Source organism: Myodes glareolus, chromosome 2 (assembly GCF_982192425.1).
Source record: "Myodes glareolus chromosome 2, mMyoGla1.1, whole genome shotgun sequence".
Taxonomy (NCBI): domain Eukaryota; kingdom Metazoa; phylum Chordata; class Mammalia; order Rodentia; family Cricetidae; genus Myodes; species Myodes glareolus.
Genome location: NC_142027.1, coordinates 41,834,304 through 41,852,781, shown reverse-complemented (window position 1 = coordinate 41,852,781; position 18,478 = coordinate 41,834,304). Strand labels below are relative to the sequence as shown.

The following is an 18,478-nucleotide window of genomic DNA, read 5'->3' as shown; positions in this document are numbered from 1 at the left end:
TTAAGAGTATTCTATATTTCTGATTTCTGATTCCTCCACTAAAAACTGATTTTAACTTCTGTATAATAACTTTTGAAAAAAATTTCCAGGTCACTTAATATTGTCAGATTTTACTTTATTAAATTAGAGTATTTAAACTGATCAGGACTCTTCAGTTGAATTTCCTGTATAACCTAGGTGTTTAAAACATCTTTTTTCTTCATTATGAATATGTAACACAAAGAATTTTCATACCAAACAAATTTGTAGTTTTAAATTTTCACAGAAATTTTAAAGGTATTTTTCTCTTGAATATGTTAATGTATTCACAATTTCTATTAGAATAATGAATTTAAACAATTCCTTCACTCTGAAGAAAAGTTTTCATTTTATATAGTGCTATTAAATGAAATTTGATAGTTATTCTGATGAGTAGTTAGTTGGTTTTAAAATTCTACTACCCAAAATTTTACTTTATACATTTTTAAAAGTCTGTCTGATATCTATCATTTCTCATTCTCAGGTACATCTAGTGAGGACATGGGAACAGATAATGCAACAGTGCTGACACAGTTTGTTCTCACAGGACTCACTCATCTGCCACAGTGGAAAATCCCCTTCTTCCTGCTGTTCCTGGTGATCTATCTCATCACCATTGTGGGGAACCTTGATCTGATCACTCTCATCTGGAATGACACAAGTCTTCACATCCCCATGTATTTATTTCTAGGGAGTTTAGCATTTGTGGATACCTGGTTGTCATCCACCGTGACACCAAAGATGTTACTAGACATTTTTGCCAAGAGTAAATTGATTTCTCTTTCAGAATGCATGATATAGGTTTTATTTTCATTTGTAATCAGTGCAACCATAGAATGCTTTCTCTTGGCAGAAATGGCGTACAATCACTACATAGCCATATGCAAACCTTAACTCCACCCAGTGATTATGGTGAATAAACTCTGTATATGTCTATTAACATTGTTCTTTATAGGTGGATTTATTCATGTTTTGATTCATGAAGGCTTTTTTCTAAGACTAACATTCTATAATTCCAACCTAATCCATCAATTTTATTGTGATGTTATGCCACTGTTAAAGATTTCCTGTACTGCTGCTTCTCTCAATTACCTAATTGTTTTTATTTTCTCTGGCTCAACTCAAGTATTCACTATTTCAATTATTCTTGTCTCTTACACTATAATTCTGTTTTCAATCTTAAATCAGAAATCTATGAAAGGCATGAAGAAGGTCTTCTTCATGTGTGGAGCACATCTCTTGTCTGTGTCTTTATACTATGACCCTCTTCTTTTCATGTATGTGTGTCCTGCATCTTCACAAGCAGATGACAATGACATGATGGATTCTGTATTTTACACTGTCTTTTTTTTTAAAGTTTATTAAATTATAAAATTTCCATTTCCGCCCCTCCTCCCAACACCCTCCCACTACCCCCACTCCCTCTCCTCCTCCCTCTCCATCCCTAAGAGCAGTCAGGGTTTCCTGCCCTGTGGGAAGTTCAAGTTCCTCCCCCCCTCCCTCCAGGTCCAGGAAGGTGAGTATCCAAACAGACTGGATACCCAAAATCCAGTATATGCAGAGGAAACAAGTCCCAGTGTCATTGTCAATGGCTTTTCAGAAAGACTCCAGGCCAGCCATATTCAGAGAATCTGGTTGGATCACGTGCTTGTTCAGTCCCAGTCCAACTGGCCTTGGTGAACTCACATTAGATCAGTCCCCCGTTATCAGTGGGTGATCACACCCCTCGCGGTCCTTATTTCCTTTTTCATGTTCTTCCTCCTTCTGCTCCTCATTTGGACCTTGGGGGGCTTAGTCCGGTGCTCCAATGTGGGTCTCCGTCTGTATCGCCATCCATCTTCGGATGAAGGTTCCCTCTGGTCTTGCCTTCTTTGCTCATGTTCTCTTTCCTTCTGCTTCTCGTTTGGACCTAGGGAGTTAAGTCCAGTGTTCCAATGTGGGTCTCTGTCTCTATCTCCATCCATCTCCAGATGAAGGTTCTATGGTGATAAGCAAAATATTCATCAGTATGGTTATGGGCCAAGGCCGGTTCAAGCACCCTCTCCTCTGTCCAGAGAACAATCTGGGGATCTCTCCTTGGACCTGGGATCCCATTTATAATCAAGTCTCTTGTAAACCCTAAAATGACTACCTTAGTTGAAATATATTCTTCCCTGATCCCATATCCATCCTTCCTCCCTCCCCACCATCCCAGTCCCCTGAGCTTTCCCCATTCCTCCCCTACTCCCTTCTCTCTAACCCTCTCCCCTTCCAACAACTCCCCCACACCCCCCCCCCCCGCCCCCCTCTGCACCCGAGGTTACCCGGCACTCTTGTCTATTTCCTATCTCCAGGAGGATAACTACATGATTTTCTTCAGGTTCACCTTCTTATTTAGCTTCTCTAGGATCACGAATAATAGGCTCAAAAACCTTTAATTATGGCTAGAATCCACTTATGAGTGAATACATACCATATTCCTCTTTTTGGGTCTGGCTTACCTCACTCACTGTCTTAATTCCTGTACTGAATCCAATTATCTACAGTTTGAGAAATGATCAAGAAAAAAATTTCACTTTCAAAATTTTTATAGAGAATTGCTTAGGTTTCATAACATTATTTGCTCTATTCTTATTAAAATATCACAATATTGTACAGGCTTAATTTAGCTGTATTTTATACATTGTTCAAAATGTTTTGAAAATGGACCTAACCTAGAATTCTGTTGCTGGTGTTGTTTTGTAGTGTATGGTTATCATGTATACACATGTATGTGGGAGTAGCTGTATTTAGTCATTTAAATGTGTACATTGACCAGAGGATGTCAAGTGTCCTGCTTATTCACTTTTCAAGTTATCTTCTTGAAAGAGTGTCTTCCACTGAACATAGAACTAGAATTTTTACCTTCTAATCTTAAGAATCCTGTTTTTACTGCCCCAATATAACTGATATGACGAGCAAGTTTGTAGCCATGTTCTTTTCAACAGAGGAGATGGAAACCCTTTCCTACTGACATTCATATGAAATATTGTTGTGTTGGTAAACAGTTTTTCATCTTTTGTAGCACTGATTTTACCCACTGAACATATCCCTGTTCCCTTGAGCTAACATTGAAATGGACTTTAGTCAATGAACCTATTTCCTTAATGTATTTAAATGAATTTTAAATTTCCTTTACAAATATTTTTAATGAAATATTTCATATTAATAAAGTAAATACAACAGGAACAAGTTAAAACATTTTAATAGCTTGTATGTCATTCATTATGTCATTGTAAATACATTAACTTAGTTAATGACGTAATTCTTATAAAAATGAATATGATGAGGTCTCATTAGATCAGTCCAGGGGACTGAGAGTTCACCAAGGCCAACTGGACTGGGACTGAATGAGCAAGCGATCAAACCAGATTCTCTGAATGTGGCTGACACGGGGACTGTCTGAGAAGCTTTGATAATGGCACTGGGACTTGTTTCCTCTGCATGTACTGGATTTTTGGGATCCTAGTCTGTTTGGATGCTCAGCTTCCTAAACCTGGAGAGAGGGGGGAAGAACTTGAATTTCCCAATGGGCAAGAAACCCTGACTGCTCTTAGGACTGGAGAAAGAGGAGGAGAAGGAGTGGGGGAGTGGGAAGGTAGTGGGAGGAGGGGCGGAAGTGGAAATTTTTATAAATTAATAAAAAATGAATATAATGTCACTGTCAGCATGAAAAATCATAGAACATTAACTTATTCAGATGAGGCAGTGCTATCTTTGTATAATTAAATACAAACTTTTGAAATTCTTATAAATATAGGTCTTTAGTTAAATTCACTTGTGTGAAATAATGATTCTTAAAACAATTCAACTTGCATTTCTCACAGGAAGTGAAAGAGACATAGGAATGTAAGTTCAAGTTAAGATGATGGCAGACTGTCAAAGAATGCTCTGTGGTCTGTGAGCTTGTGAGAGTGAGGAGAGGCCCATTTCACTCACCATCTAGGATGAGCTTGTGTTTCTTCCTAGCACTGTTTTGTGTTTTCTCTCAATCCAAAATGTTTGATCAAATAAGACATTAATAGTTTAATGAAATAAATAATTGTAGGATTTTACTTAGAAAATGTACTAAAAATAATAAGACAATGGTCTTAATAGCCTAAATGTTATAAAAAGTGATTTGATTAGGGCTTAAATAGGTTATCTCAAAGTTTTAGAGTATGTATTTGAAGAAACCATGTTTTAAATATATATAACCTAACCTCAAATAGTAATAAGATTTCATGATATCCTAGTCCCTGGAGGTTTTCTGAGACTGATGTGAAAGAGAGCAAATTTTGTGTGTTTTATATTTGGAATGACCTTGATTACAGATATCATGTATCTGGAGAGTACAGAATGAGTGAGCCATTTTCAGAAATACATGTGTTTCTTCTCTATACACTAACATTGGCTAAGGAAAATTCCATTCCAGACATTTCTTCACTCATGTGCATTTATTGGAACACTCCTTTCTATCTTATGGTTTATATTCTCTTCCTTTCTAAAATATTTTCCCATGTGGTTTGGAATTAAATCTTTCTTGAGCAAATGTTTGTTGAAATTTATTCATAGTATCATATATCATAGAGAAATGTATATGTATAAACTTATATACATGTACATTTGCATTATTTGTCTGAATTCATAGTTTATATGATGTGAGATCATCTGTGTACATTGTTATATTTGTGGACATATTTAAATATATTCATTTCCCACATCACATTGTTGTTCACCATGGCATACTTTCACGTTCCTTCACAAAATTTCTACCATTTGGGAATATTGGCAGGCCACACAAACTTTAACATATAGGTTATGTGGGAGATTTTCTTAACAGAATCATTCTTTGAAGAAAATTGTGAGACTTTGGTGCACCAATGTGGTGGACTAAATCCATGTAAAACCTGAGAGGACTTGGAAAGAAACTCTTGACATACAAGAAAGCAAAGGTTAGTTGCATTTTTTTTTTGTTGGTTGCTTACTATAGCTCCTTAGAGGTTTTCCTAACTCAGCTGTAGAAAAAAAGAAAGAAAGAAAGAAAGCCACGGTGTTTTAAAATATTGGCTTTTTGGTCCTTGACTCTTTCAGGAAAATGAGCAGTTTGATGGAGTTTGTGAGCAGCATGTTGTGGCTTGCTTGGTGGAAATATGAACTGCCTGTGTTCCTGAATGTGGAGCAGTGTGTGTGGCTCAGAGTTCCCAGCACCTTTGCCATGCTGGACTGAACAGGGCAAGTAGGAAGTACCATATATACTCTACTAATGGTGCAGCTTAAGTTTTAAGAAGTGCTCAGCATTTTAAAAAGTGCTCCTGGACAGTAAAGAATTACAGATATATAATAAAGACGAATATATATGGAGAAGAATTCTAAATGAGTCACGGTGTTGGCTAAATGTATATAGGCTAGGGAAAGAGAAGAAAAAGAAAATAGAAAGTTATAAAAGGAAGTAAATGCTTTATTAAAAAATGAAAATTTTTAAAGAGACAGAGTACAAATAGTCATAGATTAAAGGAGTAAAGATAATTAAATATTAAGAAAAGACACAAAGATGGGACATGTGCAGAGTCTGGATTATGCATATTATTGTGTTATCTTTGAATTTTGACTGTGAATGAGCTAAGTACCGAGAGACATTTGATTTTATGGGCAGCTAAGCTAAACCAGCATGTATATTATAAAGGTATCATGACTTCCAAATTTGGGCCTAAGGATATGCTGCTTTGGAAAGAGGTTCTTCTCTTGTTTCAACAGAGGATGAGAACCTGTGGATTGTTTCATACCTGTTCAGTTTGATAGAACATGATCCCCTAAAAGGTCACTGTGAACATCTTCAAAAATTACTTTACTCAACTGCTGACTGAGATGAACATAGCACAAAGGATATACCATGAAAGACCTGATTAACAGTGTCTCCAATCAGCTGAAAGCAGTATGGAGAAAACTATGCCCATATTCTGACATACTGACAATAAATGCATGTTTACAATTAAAGGGGGATATGCTGCAGAGATGGATATGTTGCATCAGTATGGATTTTGGTTTATTGATACAAATTTAAGGCCAATTTTGTTATATGTATATTTCTGCTCTTGATTAAAGTATTGTGTTTGTGCAGCTCAATTTAAAATGTATTGTATAATTAAGAAATATAGCTTAGAAGATTGTCGTCTATAATAGTCAAGATTATAGTCATCTTAGTTAGAAATTCTAGATATACAGAGATGTATTTCAGATGGATAGAATTTTTTTAAATATTCCAGATACATTCAGAATGTGACATCTAAAACGTTTTAATAACTTAGGACTTTTCATGACAGTGAGACACATCTGTTCCCGGCAGCACAAGCTTCTTCAAGAGCAAAATAGGAAACGAAGAAGCTCCTTATGGAGTTTGCTAACAATTTGGGCAGGAAACTGCTCCTGCCTGGACTGCTGAACTGAATATGCAGAACCTAGAGAGAAATGATTGCTGAACTTTCCTAAAGGTGAGACAGTCTTGCAGGGTTCCTGCTTCATGAAAGTGTTTGCTAGACATTCTGTAGGACAAAGAAGAAAGTGACTGAAATTTCCTTCTTTATGGAAAAGTCTGCCAGATACTATAGGCCTGTAGTCTCCCAATGGTAGAGAAGAACTTTGGGTGATTATCCAGGTAGTGAGATATATCTGTCATTTCTAGAGCTACTTACAATGCACTTCCTACTAAATTGGTAATATTATATCCTTCTGGAATCTTTGATGGAGCTGAAGAATAGATAGAAAGTATATTGTAACTGTAATTCTTGCTTGATACCTATTTTGTTATATGTAATTTTACTATGCTAAAGTTAAAGCCTTCCTTTTCGTTTAAACAGAAAATGGGAAATAGTGTAGGAGATCCTTCTGTCTATGTGTTGTTTTCATTGGTTAATGAATAAAAAAATTGTCTTGGCCTGTGGTAGGGCAAAAGAACAGAGGTAGGTGGGAAAACTAAAGTGAATGCTGGGAGAAAGGAGTTGGAGTCAGGAGAAGCCATGGAGCTGTCAGAGATAGTTGCTTTGAACTTTACCTGGTAAGGCACAGCCACATGGAGATACATAGATTAATGGAGATGTGTTAAATTAATATGTAAGAGTTAGCCAATAAGAAGCTAGAGTTAATGGACTAAGCAGTGATTTACTTAATGTGGTTTCTGTGTGATTATTTTGAGTTTAAGCTATGTAGTTGGCCAGGAACCAACAAGCAGCTCCTTGCAACAGGTTATGTGGGAGATTTTGTCAATAGAGACATTATTTGAAGAAGATGGTGAGACTTTGATCCCATCATCTTGCCTCTGTTTGTTCTTCAGGCATGAAATTAAAAGTTTTGTTCTACAATGCAATTTTACTATGACACCAAGCCTCAAATAAAAGCGTCAGTTAATAATGTAATAAAACCTCTAAATGTTGAGCCACATAAAGCCTTTCTCTCTATGAGTTAATTTATCTGGGCTTGTTTATGTTTGTTTTGTTTTTTACACTTGTGGAAAGTAGAGTCAAATTTAAACTGAAATTGTACACATTTTTAGAGAAATAACCAATTTAATGTATTTGCATTTAATATAATCTCAGAAAACAATACTAAACTAAAGCCTTTAAAAGCTTATTTGATTTTCTTGGATCATATTTTACCTTGTATAATATTTTATTTTGGCTACAAATTTGCTTATACTGCAGTTTAAACGCTTATTTACACTTTCTGTCTTTTGCAATACACAGCGTGGTGATTTATAGACAAGAAGTATTAAAGAATGACTTGTGACATTGAAATGAATTTTCAAGTAAAAAGTATATAGAATGAAGTAGGGATGTATTGCTTCTTTTAGTCATATGAGGAATATAGAAAGGTTGTTGGCTTGGAGTAGATTCTTCCAGTCAACTCATCTTTAGATTTCATGGCATTCAAAAACAGCTTACACTGATAAAATAATGATCCTCTTAAAATTAGATGTGACTCTTTGTATTTAGATTATTTCAAAGTATAAAAAGAAACCATTTAATCTTGAATATTGAATGACAAAAATATTTTAACACATATCACTCTTGTTTTTAATTTGGATTTTAAGTTCACAGGTTAGAACAGAACTTTCTATCCTCAAAGATGGAAATAGAACCTCAAAGTTCTAGGAAGGGATGTTCCACACTGCTATGATTTTATATTTATGACTTTTTGTGTTTAGAAAGCAGTATTATTTCAAAATTACCCACCACCTCTGACTCCTTAATCTTCCCACCCACTTGCCTGTAATGATCCCTGAGACCTGGGAGAGCAGGATATGATATAGATATCCCCAATTAGGGTGAAAAATATGTAGATAATTATTGTCTTCAAGATTTCTTTGTGGGTTTGTGGCAACTGCCTTCTGATGTGGGATTCCCCTTTATATGTTGTAAATATGCTTTGTTACCATTGGTTAATAAAGAATCTGCTTTGGGCCTCTGGCAGGGCAGAATAGAACTAGGTGGGAAAACTAAACTGAATGTTGAGAGAAAAAATGCAGTCTGAGAAACACCATGTAGCCACCAAAGGAAACAGAGGCCCATGAAACTGACCTGTAAACCATAAGAATTGTGGTAAAAACAAAATAATAGAAATTGAATTATTTAATATAAGAATTAGCTAGCAATATGCTTAAGTGATTGGCTAACCAGTGTTGTGATTACCATAGTTTCTGTGTGATTATTTTGGGTCTGGGCATCCGGGAAATAAGTGAGCAATCTCTATCTACAGAATGACACTTAAACATGGGCTGAATACACAAACATAGATCCAAGATACCTTGAAAAGGAATTCTAGAAACACAGAAAAATAGAGTTTAGTGCAAATTCTTGGTAACTGCATTGTTTTCAGATGGAGTCTGTTTGGTGGCAGTGAGCAAGTGTACCTCCGCTCCTTTAAGTGAGTTCTTCCTGCTTCAGCATTAGTAGCAAAAAACCATATCCCTTCTATAAGAAACAGTAGCTTCCTGGTTCATCCTGGTTGCTCTTTCAGGAATTTGAGCACTTAAATGGGATCTGTGAGCAGCATGTTACATATTGCTTTATGGTGACAGAGACCTGCTGTGACCAGGGACCTGGGGCATTGTTCATGGATCTCAGAAGCCATGAACACGCCTATGCTATGTTGGACTGTGTAGACCTAATAGGCAGAGCCACATCTGCTTCGCATTAAAAAAGTACTCCTGTTCAAAAACTAATTACAGATATGCACACAATAAAGACAAATCCACACTTACAAAAAGACCTCTAAAACGATCACAGTGATAGATAAATGCACATGAGTAGGAGAAGAAGAAAAACAGTATAGACAGTTTTAATATAAAAGAGTACAGACAGTCATAGATTAATGGAGTAAAGATAATAAAGTAAATATTAAATTCATAGAAAAAATAATAGAGTAAAAAGGACAGAGATGAAAGCAAGGAAAGAAATATCTTGATTGAGGGAGCCATTATGGGACTGGCAAGAAATGTGGCTCTAGAGAAATTCCCAGGTTTCCAAAAGGATGGCACCAGCTAAGGCCCTAAGAAATAGAAGAGGGTGACTAAACTGGCCTTGCTCTGTGGTCATACTGATGAATACCTTAAATATCACCATGGAACCTTCAACTAGCTGTTGATGGAAACAGAGGCAGAGACCTACAGCAGAACACTGGACTGAGCTCCCGAAGTCCAGCTGAGGATTGGGAGGAATAAGGGTGGGAGCAAAGAGTTCAAGATCATGATGAAAGATATTTCATTGTACAGGCTACTAAATCAACATATATATTTTAGAGGCATCCTGACTTCAAAATTTGAGTCTAAGGATATATTGCTTTGCAAAAAAGGTCTGCTTTTGTTTCCACAGAGGATAAGAACCTGTAAGTTCTTTCTAGACTAATGTGGTTTGGTAGATCAAGACCCCATGAAAGGTCTCCGTGGACAACCCAAAAATACTTCGCCCAAGAAAAAGCAGGAAATGGTAAAGAAAGAACTACACCCAAGTTCCCAAATATTGTTTGTAAATGTTTGTTTTCATTTAAAGGGGGATATGATATAGAAATGAACACTTTACATTGGTATGGATCTTCAGGACAAACATTATTCTTTCACACTATAAATTTTGTCCAGCAGAGAGAAAGCATTCAGATGAGAACCAAGTTCCCAAATATTGTTTGTAAATGTTTGTTTTCATTTAAAGGGGGATATGATATAGAAATGAACACTTTACATTGGTATGGATCTTCAGGACAAACATTATTCTTTCACACTATAAATTTTATCCAGCAGAGAGAAAGCATTCAGATGAGAACCAAGTTCCCAAATATTGTTTGTAAATGTTTGTTTTCATTTAAAGGGGGATATGATATAGAAATGAACACTTTACATTGGTATGGATCTTCAGGACAAACATTATTCTTTCACACTATAAATTTTATCCAGCAGAGAGAAAGCATTCAGATGAGAACCAGTTTTATTTCTCCACGTTCTGTGATTCAAATATCTGATGTTTTTAGCAGTAGAGTCTTAAGCATCATGTTTTGTTATTATCCAGGATCCATGACTGCAGTTTGTAATCCTTGGATCTGAGAACTCACTTGTCAACAACTCCAAGAGAGGAAACCTATTTCTGATACTGTATATTTTATTTGCTAGCCTGTGATTTCTTCTAGGAGTCTTGTCACCCCATTATAGGGTAACTACATTTAAAGTCCACTTAATAGTTATTCTTTAATAAATATTAGAGTAATAATAATACTGATGCATCTTTAAACCAAGAAGAATAAAAAACATTGAAGCAATATCATTCACAATAGCCTCAAAATATTGCCAGTGTCTTTTTATTTTAGGCTTTTCAAAACAGAATTTCTCTATAACTTTGGAGCCTATCCTGGATTTAGCTTTCGTAGACCAGGTTGGCCTTGAACTCACAGAGATCCACCTGCCACTGCCTTCCGAATCCTGAGATTAAACATGTGTGCCATCACTGCCTGGCAAAAAGAATAGAAATCATTGAAGCAGTATCAATTACAATAGCCTTAAAATATTGCCAGTGTCTTATGGAAATGTTGATATATATTTATGTAAGCAATAACCAGAATGTCCCCAAGTCCAGATTTAACACCTTATTGTGGTATTCACCTTGTATGTCAGATAACCCCTGATTTAGGAGAGAGGATTTAGGTCACATTGTCATGTTGTTGCTTGAGGTTGTACTTTTAGGCTCTGTTAAACTCCATTATGAGTGAAGCAAATATTTATGAAGAGCTGAGAATTTCTATAAGGGTTTCAAGACTTTGCTTCAAAGTTCTAAAGACCTGTATTATAATTTATTTACATAGACTTGTAAATATCCTCAAACAGTCCCTCCTTCAGCTACTACCTTTTAAAGTAGCAATGTAGTTGCTGTTACAGGGTCACAATAGTTTGTAAAGCAGGTTATGCTTGTTCTACACTATTTTTACTGAGTTGGACACAAAATCAGTGATTTTTCTATCAACTTTCAAAAGGGCTAGTGTAATAAGAATAAATGAGGCCAATTCTTTTTCCATATTTGATACATTTGTGACTTCTTGACACATGTATTAAGTTATTTTCCCCCTTAAGAGAAATCGACCTGTCTCTGTCTCTCTTCCTCTCTCTCTCTCTCTCTCTCTCTCTCTCTCTCTCTCTCTCTCTCTCTCTCTCTCTCTCTGTTTCTATCCACCTCTCTCCTAGCCTTCTTCCTCTCACTTCTTCTCTCCCTCCCCATCTTTCTCATTCACTCTTTCCTCTCTCCTTGATTCCCTTAATGCTTTTCTATTTCTATTTCTCCCTCACCTCCCTCTTGAGTAATTGACAACAAATAAGAAAAAAGTAACTTCTCTCTGTAGCACACTTCTTTGGTCTATTAATTTCGTTCTTTGAATTTTCCAGCCCAAAGCCTAAAAGATCATAGCAGCTTTAGGACCCACCATAATTTCTATGATCCTAGACCCCCAAGTCAGTCTCAACAGAAGCTGAGAAGGTTCCTTTTCTCTAGTAAACACACCATTATATCATTCCTATACTGACTTAGAATATTATTTGCATAAACCAGTCAAAAGTGTCTCTCGTGATATGAAATAGTATTTTAAGAAGCAATTCAAAATTTTCATGCTAGGCTTGGGTATGTGAGTGGATATTCATCATGTAAAAATTTATGATGTTCTATGGAGCCATTTGGACTCCTCTATTGTGTCTAATCCATACTGCCCTGTATAGAAGCTGCACTTTGTCCTCAGGGAACATCTTTGATCTCAGAAGAATTTCAGTTCTCCTCTCAGGGCTACAGTTAGTTGACCTCGACCCAAAAGAAATATGCAAACAGCATATTTTCTGTGTTTATAGAATAAAACCTCCAAAACAAACCACTGCCTTAAAAATTGGCACCAGCCTTCCTGTATCCCTGCACTGCTGAGTTTTTTGCTGCTTTCAAAATCCTGACACCTCTTAAAGACCTCTACAACAAATCTCATAACATGGGTAAGAGAGAAATATTATTTGTAGTAATAAGCCTCTGTTCTCTGAAGAGTTAAATGATGGCTAAACTACAGTCATTTTATATTTAGCCTACCAAATTTCTGCTTGGCATAAAATAAAATAAAAACAATATGACTACCAGCTTGATAAGGTATGGACAGTTGAGTACATTGTGAGGACCATGAAGTTGACCATACCATAGAATTTGAAGGATATATGTGAAAGAAATTTTTAAAAATGATATATGTCATTATAGAATTAATTTTCATCTCATTTTAATGCATGAATCATGTCTACAGACTGTTTGTCTTATAGATTTGTTCACTAAATCTCACATAACTTAGACTTTGTTTTGGAGAGATGGCAATGAAAACACATAGCCAAAAATAAATAAGAAAATACAAAATTGCATAAAAATAATTGAATGGTTTGTTACGTTTTATTATACATTTATCAATGAATTTAGTTCTGTTGAAGTAGAATATTGATTTTAAAAACCTAAGAAACAATTGTTCTTATAAATAAATTTCTTCTTGCAATTACAGTATAAATGATTACTTTGTTTAGTAACACTTTTTAGTTAAAATATTGAAGGCTGATTATATAAATAATAATACCTTTGCAATGTTTTATTATTCAGAAATTATTTATTTGAATATACACACATGTGCATACAATTATGGAATGATGTACACCTGGAGAAGTGACAGAGTAGAGGATGTATGTTTAATGAAGTCATACATATTCATATATAAATATGAACATTTGTGATTGTATATGAAAGTATATTCTATATAATAATTCATTTAATCATGGAAAATGTTCACATTCCATGTATCACTTGTATAAGGATTAAATATTTGGTCAGATTTTACTCTGCCAGAGAACATTAAACTAATATAGATGAAAATGCTATCAAATAAAACCAGAAAAAGAGAGAAAATAAGTTCTTACCTCACTCATAACTAAGATGAACTAATGTTTAATTATGCAAAGAATTATCAGTAAAACACATATTCATATTTTGAAAGCACATAGTTTGTGCTAATGAATTTAAATTCAATGACTTTTGTAAACACAGATTTTTAGGAAAATGTGTTTTGATTTTTTTCAGAAGAGAAATAAAAAACATCCTGAACTGGCAGTAGTCAAGTAATCAATGAGTAGTAGAGAGAAGACAGAAGTCAACCTGGACACTGAGGACCTGCCCATCATTTAGCTTCCATTCTTTTTCTGGTAGTCCTTTCTTGTGACTTCATACTTTGTTCATTATGTTTTCTGAGACTCTACTTTTTTCCTCATTTTTGTTATGTTTGCATGCCTCTTAAGTCACCTTTTCTATACCTTTTATCTTCTTGATATTTTCATTTTCTCCACTGATGTATTTATCAAACATGTTCCACAGGTAACAGGTGATAATTTGAATGGAAAAAAAACGTCCACACAGCCACAGCTTTTGGCTCCTCTGGAGCATCTTTCTTCAAAGTGTATTTCCTACTGAATCCAGTTCCTGATACTCTTTGACATCACCTCTGTCATATTCAGGAAACTATTCTCAGAAACATTCATAAGTTTTTTAATTTCATCAATCAGGGATCTCTATTATTTATTATACAAAAGCATTGATATTGACATCTGACAACATATTTGTCTTTGAGAATTCTTAATATTTGTTTATTATAAGACCCAATCCTCAACTCTCTACTTGAACTTTGCTTTGTATGCTTTTCTAATCATTTTCAAAAACATATTTTTGAGATGGTGTTGTGACATGACTCAGGCATAATTTTCACATAATTTGAGTGAGGGTAATGTGAGTATTTACCAGGGATTTTCTTTTCTTATGTTTCCTTTGGTTTTAAGTCAAGCATATTACAGAAATTATTAATATACACCTGGGTGACATGAAATGACTGAAAAGAAATCAAGGAAGTCAATCAAGGGAAAGTATTACACTCCAACTCTTCAAAGATAACTGCAGTTAATACTCTTACAGAATGTCACTCTGGAAAGTGCTATATGTGTATTGATGGGATTCTCTACATTTTTACATGGAGACTTTTGATCTATCTGTTTACATTTCTATCTCTCCATAGCAAAATCTATATTGTATGACATTGAGTGAACAAATCATTAGAATAATCATCAGTCTGTAATCAAGAATATGAAGTAGAAAATGAGCTATAAATTAACACATACTTTTAAAGAAAACTTCTTTCAAATAATTTCATCAAATGCATTTTGTACAGTCAGCTGCTTGGCCCATATGATGGCTTAAACAAACCATACTTTATCAATACTCTAGTCATGTTATGATGGAAAAATTAACTGGATGTTCAGACCGTACTCATACTACAAATTTGTAAATGTGTCTACATGTTCAGTTTCAGTTTATTAGCATAAACCTAGAAGCCAAGTAATACTTCTCTTCTTTACTGAAATACATGCACACACTGAATATGAGAAAAATCCACTAAATTGATAGTCCAAAAGCTTTAGAACATTATCTTTCATCATAACCATTTTTCTCAATGTCATTTTAAAAGTTGACTAGCCATTTTACCAACATTTTAATTATATGAGCAGTATTTTTGAAATCACATAATTTCATCATTTTTATGATTTAAATTATTGCCTATTTCAGCTTTTGAATTTATTCAAATATATTCTATAAGTAGAAGTAAGAGAAAACACTTAAATGCTATATAGATATTATTATTATTATTATTCTATATCAAATGTACTCTTCTAATATTTAATTTATAAATACTGGTGAACATTTTTTTTCTTGTATTTCCTTTCAGAAGATATCAAGTGATAACTCAGAAATGAAAAATTCAACTTTGCTGACAGAGTTTGTTCTTACAGGACTCACAGGCTCTCCAATGCTACAGGTGCCCCTTTTCTTAGTATTCCTGGTGATCTACCTCATCACTATTGTAGGTAATCTTGGTCTAATCACTATTATATGGAATGACCCTCACTTACATATCCCCATGTACTTTTTCCTTGGTCATCTGGCATTTGTAGATGCCTGTTTATCATCCACAGTGACACCAAAGATGTTACTCAATTTCTTACAGATGAGCAAGATGATTTCCTTCTCTGAATGCATGATACAATTCTTTTCCTTTGCAGTATTTGTTACTACAGAATGCTTTCTGTTGGCAGCTATGGCTTATGATCGTTATATAGCCATTTGCAGACCTTTACTTTATCCAATGGTTATGACCAATAGGTTATGCATGTGTCTATTAATCCTATGTTTTTTAGGTGGCATTATCCATGCTTCAATACATGAGGGATTTTTATTTCTTTTAACCTTTTGCAATTCCAACATAGTGCATCACTTTTATTGTGACATTATACCATTGTTAAAGATTTCCTGTACTGACTCTACTCTTAATTTTCAACTGGTGTTTGTTTTGGCTGGTTTAATTCAAGCCTTCACCATTGTGATTGTTCTTGTGTCATATACACTAGTCCTGTTCACAGTTTTGCAAAGGAAGTCTGTCCAAGGCATAAGAAAGGCTTTCTCAACATGTGGTGCCCATCTCTTATCTGTGTCTTTATACTATGGGCCTCTTCTCTTTATGTACGTCCTTCCTCCCTCTCAAGAAGCAGATGATCAAGATATCATAGACTCTGTGCTTTACACAGTAATAATTCCTTTGTTAAATCCAATTATCTATAGCCTGAGAAACAAGCAAGTTATGAATTCTCTGAAAAAATTGTTAAAGAAAAGTGCATAAATCTCATATAATTCCTATTTTTTATTTAATTTTAAAAAGTCACTTTTTACTCTGTGTAAGTTGTGTATGTTTTATTAGGAGATGTCCACAGGATTTTGAATTTTACTTTTCTTGTCTTTATTTGACTCTGCCTACATAAATTTTTCAATCACTATTTATGGCTTAACTTGATTTGTCTAATAAAAATCCCTAAAATATTGGTGTCTGTGGTTTGTTTCATTAAGAAATGTTTCCCAACAGTACAAGTATTTAAGCATTTGGTATGCAGCTGATTTGCTGTTTAAAGATATTATGGAATGTCTAGGAGAACAGATTTTCTGATGGAAGTACATGACTGGAGTTGGGGTTTGAGGATTTTCTGACTTTCCCTACTTCGAGTTTGCTCAATTTGTTTCCTGGTGTGCTGACAAAATATGATCAGTCAGTTTACTTCTTCATTTGTCTATTTCCATAACATCCAAGTCTTTCTGTGATCCTTTCTAACAGTAAAGTAAGCTAACCCATTTCTTCTGCAATTTGCTTTTGGTCATGCTCTTTTACCACAACAGATATATAATGAATACAGAATATTGTACCAAAACTGAGATATCTACATAAAGGGCCTATCTGTATTTTGAGGAGTATATGAAATTCTTTGAAACTTTTGAATAGAAAACTGGAGGAATGCTATAAGCAGAAATTGGGAGATTATAGTAGGAGACAAGTGCATGGATTTAACAAAGTAGTGATAACTCTGAGTCACCAATAATACAACATTGTTACATTATGGAAACATGTACAAACATTCTCTTGGAGTCACTTAGTCAAGAGCAAGACCAGATTTTAATTTTTCCTTTCATACTCCTCATGTCTTCCATTCTTTCTCTTTTTTTGTGGGAGTTCAAGTTCTTTATGTGTGTCCTGCTGTGTAACTGTGTGACTGTGTGTTTCTGCCCCTTGAATAGGACACTGCTCTCTTTTTTACTTAACAGTGTTAAAAATATCACATAGTAGAAGAAAGGAATATTTTATAGAGAATTTTATTAACAGAATTTTAGAAGTGAATAATTCAGTGGCTCCAACTGGTCCTAACTGATAACAAACAATACTATAAACATTATTTTTATCACTAAATATCCATAAACTTTAAGTTCAACCTTTGTGATAGATTTTTTGTACATTGCTTTTAACCTGTGCAATTGTTACATTCAACAAATGATACACATGCATTATTCTGGGAAATTATAAGGAAGAATACATAATTTAAGGTGCTACTATTAATTCATAGTAAATACAATGCGAGCAAGGCTGTTTGCTACATTGTTCTCTTAAAAGAAGGTTAAACAGACTAAGTACACTGTAGCATAGCAGTCTTAAAACTTCAGTAATTTGAAGATACATTATTAATTTTGACTGTGAGGTCTACAGCCTAGAAGACAGTAGTGCTGAGAATAATGTGTACTGTGGTGCTTGACTCATAAAATTTCAGAGTGAAGTAACCACTGTTTTAACAGCTTGATTAGAGACCATCTCCTTTATATTTTTGGAAAATAACTGTTTTCTGTCCATGTCCTGAGAATTATATGAGGCTGGGTTATAACGCACTGGATTAGTTAATTTAGTGAAGGAAATTTCAAGACAGAATAATTTTGAATCTGTGGAGTTGTTTATTACTCTTATATAGATAATTGTTGACTACTCTTATACAGGTATAAAATAGAAGAAAATAATTCCCGCAAAAAGAAATGGAAATGTTCATTTTGGAGAGCCTAATATTATGGGCTTAATATTAGAGTTATGGAATAATGTGACAATGAGGGTGTAATTGTTAAAAGATTGTTGCCATCAGTGAGAGGCCTCCTACTTTGAATTGTAACAGGAATATAGGTACTCTGAAAGTATCACCCTACCCAAATAACCTGCCAAATTTTGAAACAATTTTTAAAGGCTTTCTTCTCCTAGACAATAAGTATATACAAAAGCTTCAGCTAATAATATTTAAGAAATAAGACCATTCAAATTGCTAGTCAGATCCCACCCCAAACATGTCTATCCTCCTACAACCTCAGTGGAACTCTGAAACACAGTTTGCTCCAATACTGAGGGGACTTAAGAGGTGAGTTAACAGCCACTGGGTGTAATGCCCTAATCTCTATGACCTCCCCATTGGGGAAAAACACAGGCCTCTCCCCCAACTCCTCCCCAAACACAAAATATATACCTTCTCAGCACC

General features: G+C 34.7%; 1 protein-coding gene and 1 pseudogene across 1 annotated transcript; both read left to right on the top strand.

Moving 5' to 3' along the window:
* The first annotated feature begins 519 nt into the window (after nucleotides 1-519).
* LOC146895678 (olfactory receptor 5H19-like) lies at nucleotides 520-2,661 on the top strand (annotated as a pseudogene).
* Nucleotides 2,662-15,342: 12,681 nt separating this feature from the next.
* On the top strand, nucleotides 15,343-16,266 carry LOC125392839 (olfactory receptor 5H2-like). The gene has a single exon (XM_048422805.2). The coding sequence runs from the start codon at nucleotides 15,343-15,345 to the stop codon at nucleotides 16,264-16,266; it is 924 nt and encodes a 307-aa protein (XP_048278762.2).
* Nucleotides 16,267-18,478: the final 2,212 nt, after the last annotated feature.

What these genes read in the sequence shown, in the direction of transcription:
- LOC125392839 (XM_048422805.2), top strand. Translation starts at nt 15,343, where the DNA reads ATGAAAAATTCAACTTTGCTGACAGAGTTTGTTCTTACAGGACTCACA.